General features: G+C 35.2%; 1 protein-coding gene across 1 annotated transcript; it reads right to left on the reverse strand.

Annotated features, from left to right (window-relative positions):
- Nucleotides 1–3,903: 3,903 nt before the first annotated feature.
- On the reverse strand, nt 3,904–5,296 carry LOC136253154 (uncharacterized). Its single transcript, XM_066045788.1, has 4 exons — nt 5,149–5,296; nt 4,621–4,848; nt 4,162–4,353; nt 3,904–4,104 (listed from the first exon to the last, which is right to left on the reverse strand). Exons 1-4 carry the CDS (start codon nt 5,233–5,235, stop codon nt 4,057–4,059), a joined length of 555 nt encoding a protein of 184 aa, XP_065901860.1. The 5' UTR covers nt 5,236–5,296; the 3' UTR covers nt 3,904–4,056.
- Between the last annotated feature and the right edge of the window lie 1,240 nt (nt 5,297–6,536).

Raw genomic sequence — 6,536 nt, forward strand, 5'->3', positions numbered from 1 at the left:
TCGATAGTACAAATACTGATCAAGCAACCTCAAAACCTCTGTATGTGTGTAGTCTAGCTTTTTGTAATTATGTGATCTTTTCATATGAAATGTGTTTTGGTGTTTACTTACGTGTATGTTCCTCTGAGCAAGGAAGAACAGCTGTAGCTGATTTCCTGGAGAGAAAATACATAAATCAAATCAAATCATCCGTATCTTTACTGCAGTAGCTACTACATGTGCTGCATGTGTTTACAGTATATACAGTGTAAGAATTGATACTGTATAATAGAAAGTGTCTGTGATGAAACCACCAACCAAGAATTGATGTATATAAATATTCCTTCCTCCCAAGAACTGTACCAGAATGGAATAGATTAGATGCTGAGATTATTGAGACTGACTGTGTTGAAGAATTTAAGCAAAAATTAGCCCCTTTTATGTATATGGTTAAGTAACTTATCGTAATTGTATATATTTTTATAGTTTATTATTGTAATTGTACATATGTATATAATTAAGTAACTTGTCGTAATTGTACATACTTATATAGTTAAGTAACTAATTGAAATTGTACACATGTAATTGCACATCAGCATTATACCCCTGGAGGGTCCTGCTGATTAACAATAAATAATGGATATTTTTAAACTTATAATGTGTGAGTCCTTATAGACACATGGTAATGAACCTATTATAAGGCATGGTGTACTGGTACCAGGATACTTTGGATTACTAATTGTACCATGTATAAATGAAGGCTCTACAATTATCATCCACTTTTATGTGTGTAACAGTGTGTTATCAGAGCATCACAATGGTTAGTCTATAGCTAACATTTTGATTGCTGTACATATTACAATGTTTGCATTGCAGAGTGTCACTCGTACAAACCACAACAGGCTAGTTGTAGTTTCATGACATGTTCAAGTTCAGACTATATACTGAGAATGACAGTACAAGTAATAACTTAACATTTCATAAAATGAGCAGAAGTGGAGAAAAGTCTACTGTTACAAATGACAAGTTACCGTTTATTGTTTCTTAAAGTCACTGTTTATTATTTCAGAAGTCAATGTTTGTTATTCAGATTTATTTTCTAGTGCTGCCCTTTTGAAGGTTACCTTTTGTCATAGTATAAATAGAGCAGTACTATAACACTTTTTCTCCCTGCTAAAAGACTCTGTAAAGGTTGCTCCTAAACTCTACTAGAAGTTTTATTGATAGCTGAATTCTACAAGAAGTTTTACTGAGGACTAGCTGAAGAAGAAGTGAGACTGAACTGTTTATTGTTGTTATCTTGGAACTGAATAGCTGAAGAAGAAGAGAGCTAGACTTAACTGTTTATTGCTGTTATTTTGTATGTCACAAGATTATTAAAATCAATAAAACTGTCTAAATTAAGGTGTCTTAAAACCAAGCAGGACCATTCTCATACAGTGGAAATTGCCTATATCACAACCTGGTACAAACATAGCTAATAGTGCAAATGTGTACTTGTACAATTTGTGATGAGTTGAGTTGGATCCCAAAAACATTTAATAACTCATGGATGCAATTGCACACGATGAATGAATGACCTACTAAAAATATTTCAAATCTAAATTTGTCACCATCCATTTCCTATAAAAGTGTAGTGTCCATTGCCCTCTCCTGAACTTGTAATGGAGCCAAGTATCACCTTCACTGTCACCTTTAATAATCTGGTTGGCTCTTGAGAAAAAATCCACTTAGTTTTATTTTTAGCTGTTTTTCAGGTCAACTTTTGCATTCTACATGTATATTAAAAGATCATGAAATATATGTAGCTACTAGAACACCACATTGCTATTGCATATTATGGATTGTATATGTATATAGCGGCTAAGACACTTCAAACAGCTGTGTAACTACTATAGCTGTGTGGTGAAATGCAACTAATCTAATGGGTTAAATCATTTACCCCTTGACTAAATTATTACAGTAGCAACACTGACAGTTGGTTGGCAATGTATACATGATGAGACTACATATAGTTTTGTAATGCAGCACACTCTCACACTCACAATTCAATGGAGGCCAGCTGAAGTTGAAGCAGTTCTTCTCCTAAATACATAATTATTATCTTATCAGTGTACATGGCTCCATTTTCTACATGCATACACATTTTGCACACCACCACACATAATTATCAGTTGCAAGTTTACATAAACACTATTAGTACTATTGATGCTTTAGATTTACAAGCCATAATATATACACAGGTAGATTAATATGATGTCCTTGGCCATCTCAGAGTACATATAAGAGTTATGTATGAGCATAGATAGGGTTTCCAATGTAAAAATTCGACTTCTTCAAAATAATTTGTTAACTGCTGTTACATGTTGGACTAACTCTCACTTGAATACAGCTGCAGTGGTGATAAATTCCATTGCCTTCTTGGGGTAGAAATCGATCGAAATATCTGCAAAATCCGAGATTATGAGCTGTAACTCTTAGAAGCCTTGATCCTTTATCGCAATACTGGAGTTCAGCCTTCCTCTGTGAGTAAACCTTCACCTAAAAGCATTGGTAGTTTGATTGGTGAGGTAGGTTTCCTGTCGCTGCATCATTTGAGCACGATTTTGGATTCAAAAAATGGGTTTTCGTCTACGGACACCAAACGAATGATAGCCCAAACTTCCTCACACCACAGTAGTAATCATCCATCGACAAAGAAGTCACATACGAAGTATGGTTAAGGTTGAGCACCTCTAACCATCTGGGTGAGCACGATATAAGGCAAAATTTGCCAGAAATCACACCTTGACTACACATCTTGTACGCTCAACTGTTTAAAAATAGATATCTTGGTGTAAAACAACTGTATGATCCATAAAACACAGCTAGAAGTGAGGTTATCCCGGGTTATAATCGTCAGGAATCATAAAATAAATTTAAATGGCGCTAAAGAAATTACAACCAAGCTCGCGTGATTTCAGCCGTTTAAACACTTGATGCGTCTGGATGTCTTGTGCAGTGCTACGACAACTGTGATTTTATCCCTAGATTGCATGCCCGGTGATAAATTTAGGCAATGTATCATTGCTGACCACACCCAAGCCTAGTCACACGAGCCTGATTGAATGGGCTAAGTGCTTTTGTAACTGAATTGCAGCGACGATAACATTGCTATTAGTTATACTTTATGGATCATACAGTTGTTTTACACCAAGATATCTATTTTTAAGCAGTTAAGTGGACAAGTTGTGTAGTGAAGGTGTGATTTCCGGAAAATTTTACCCTATATCGTGCTCACCCAGATGGTTAGAGGTGCTTAACCTTAACCATACTTCGTATGTGACTTCTTTGTCGATGGATGATTACTACTGTGGTGTGAGAAAGTTTGGGCTATCATTCGTTTGGTGTCTGTAGACGAAAACCCATTTTTTGAATCCAAGATCGTGCTCAAATGATGCAGCGACAGGAAACTTACCTCACCAATCAAACTACCAATGCTTTTAGGTGAGGGTTTACTCACAGAGGAAGGTTGAACTCCAGTATTGCGTTAAAGGATCAAGGCTTCTAAGAGTTACAGCTCGTAATCTCGGATTTTGCAGCTATTTCGATCGATTTCTACCCCAAGAAGGCAATGAAATTTATCGCCACTGCAGCTGTATTCAAGTGAGAGTTAGTCAAACATGAAACAGCAGTTAGCAAATTATTTTGAAGATGTTGAATTTTTACATTGGAAACCCTAGCATAGAGATGTGCGGTCTGTAAGAAAATTCTGTATGATATCCATGCAATAGCTACGTTGTACATGTACCGCTGTTATAATTATGTGATATATAGATAAAGTCTATATATAAATAATTATTATATGCATACTGGCACAAGGTAGCTATTGGATATTCATATAATATATGTACATGAGACCAGAGTAATCAGCACATAACACTATTTAGTTAACTGTGATACAGTATTCATAAAATATAATTATACACATTATAAATTCTATGCTTGTAGTTTGTTATGAATGTTCATGTAGTTTAGGTGTTAAAATACTGTGCACACATTAGTGATAAGCATGTACAGTTCAGTCACTGTATTCATTTACTTCTTAATGACCACTCTCAGCAGTGAGATCAATCCCACAATGATCTGTAACAAGTAATAGTACGTATATTAAATGTACATGTTGTACAGTGTTATACTTACCCATCCAACCATACAGATATTTCCCAGTATAGGAAGTATTATAAATCTCTTTGGTCTTGTATCACTACATACAAAATCTCCACTATCACAATACTTCCTGTATAGATCACTCAGCAATGAAGCAGTGATACACCAGTACACTGCCATCAAGCCCGTCCAGACCATTCCAAAGATCCCAGCCAGTCTGACATACTGCAATGGAAAAAAACAGTTTACTATATGCATCCATGCTATGACAAAATTTATTGAGCTACAGGTTGTTACACAAAGCTTCTGGAACAATGATACATCAAATAGAGTGATCAGACAGTAGTAAAAGCTGCAGGCACTGCAATTATTTGGTGGATGCATACAAATTCTAGGGTTTATTACTTCATTGTATAGTGTTAGACATGTGTCACAGCAGCTGCAGTACTTATAGCAGGACACTAAACTTTATAGTGATAACTACATACTCACCACTGCAGTGAGACATGGAATCATTAGATCAATCATCATTAACACTAGAGCTACTAAGATAGAGACAATTGCATTGGCTAGTGCGTTGTTACAAATACGGTCTCCTCTGAAGTCTCCATTGTCCTCACTGTAGAAACAAATTTCAACTGGTAGGTCTCTTCGTCCACTACCATTAAGTGATGACGCAAATAAGTCAGCTCGAAAAGCTGCAATAGTACTTGCCAGGATCTACAAATGAGCAGAATAATAAATATACTATCTCATATCACAAGCACAGCAGAATATTTATGGACCCACAAGAAGGTTCTATTATACAGCATGCAGGGAGTCAGATTATAGTAACAGTAAAATTCAGAAAGCGGTAATGACTTGATATACTCAACTTCCAATCTATAGCAAGTGTCCTAAGGAGCTACACACTGATGATGAGCCATATAGGTATAGCTGGGATTCAGAATTACATCAGCATTCACAACTTCTCACATATGATATTATAGCTGCATACATATTATACTGTGTATAACGTACTATCAGTAATAACTTGGGGATGCTGCTTCCTGCAATATTGAAGATGTATGAGAAAAGTGATGATGGTAGTTGTAGTTCATCACCCATATCTTGTAGAATAGCAATCAGTTTTTCCTCACAACACTATATAATATAAATGTTAATGATAGAGAGTTAGCTACTTTTATATCACACTCACACTGTCCTATGGGTTCTGGTACTATTACATAATCCAGTAACAGAGCTAACACGTAAGATGTTGTCATGGGTTCAGGGTTGTTATCATTATACCCAAAATCTAATTAAAGTATAGACAGGAAGTACATGACTACGTCACGTCACGCAGTACAAAGAGGAAGTTGTAAAGGTTACATTCTAATGACATTGGTCTGTATGACATAGTTCCAATGAAAGGGCCTGTGAGCTTTTAACATGGTAGATACTGATAATATAGTTTATCTCTCACTTCAACAAAGCATTAGTATAATAATGTTTTATATATGCAGAACTATTCTAACTATCAACATCTATGTAGTTGTCTATTGAATTTCAATTATAAATGTTTTTGTAAACATCAGCTGCATGATATGGCTGACATGTGTTCATAAATTTACGCTCCAGTTTTGTAAAGTTTTTTCCCATGAAGTGGATGTATTTTATTTTATTTTCTCACTGAATACAGTACCAGCAGCATACACTTGTACAGCAGCAGAACAAATAAACTGATAAAGGGATGCCACAGACCTATACTATATGAAGGGGCACAATGCATAATTAATTTTGTAAACTGTAGTGTATTTATGTAAGTAAAAATTTACACACATCAATTGAATAGTATTAGTGTCTTTTGAATGTGAAGGATAGATGATGCAAAGTCACAGTATATTTTTTTCATTGCTAATTCTTGTAATTCCACCAAGAGTTCTCTTTACATTATTCAACAACCTATACATAGTTCTATCTGTTAACTTGATCAAAGATGAGCTTTACTAGGTGATTTGTACAGGCTACAGTTAGAAGCCGGTTAGACACTCTTCCTTCACTATTTCATATTCTGTCAGTTTGCAACCAGAATTCCCAAACTATTAGCATAATTGACCAATCTAGAAATTATATTAGTTCTAATAATTAATCTGATGACTTATATAGCATGCAGCTCAGGTACAACATATTATTACTGAGGGGGTGAGATTGTCATGTTGATGCTGTGTTCAGTAAGTATAGTAGTATTTACCCACAATAAGTTATGATGACACTTAATTATAGGTCAATAAGTGGCTTTCAATTTTATTTTTTTGCTCAGTAGAATCACTAGCTAGCTACTTTTCACCTTCACTATACAGAGGGAACTTCATCAGTAGTAAAGTTTGCTTCAGCATTAACTCAAATTTGGAATTAAAATTGGCCCA

Source organism: Dysidea avara, chromosome 1 (assembly GCF_963678975.1).
Source record: "Dysidea avara chromosome 1, odDysAvar1.4, whole genome shotgun sequence".
Taxonomy (NCBI): domain Eukaryota; kingdom Metazoa; phylum Porifera; class Demospongiae; order Dictyoceratida; family Dysideidae; genus Dysidea; species Dysidea avara.

Bases quoted from the DNA above. Each gene is read 5' to 3' on its own strand.
- LOC136253154 (XM_066045788.1), bottom strand. From the start codon at position 5,235: ATGGGTGATGAACTACAACTACCATCATCACTTTTCTCATACATCTTC. The intron at 4,849-5,148 runs GTACGTTATACA...GCTCATTTGTAG, and splicing joins TCCCCAAGTTATTACTGATA to ATCCTGGCAAGTACTATTGC. The intron at 4,105-4,161 runs GTAAGTATAACA...TACTTGTTACAG, and splicing joins ATATCTGTATGGTTGGATGG to ATCATTGTGGGATTGATCTC.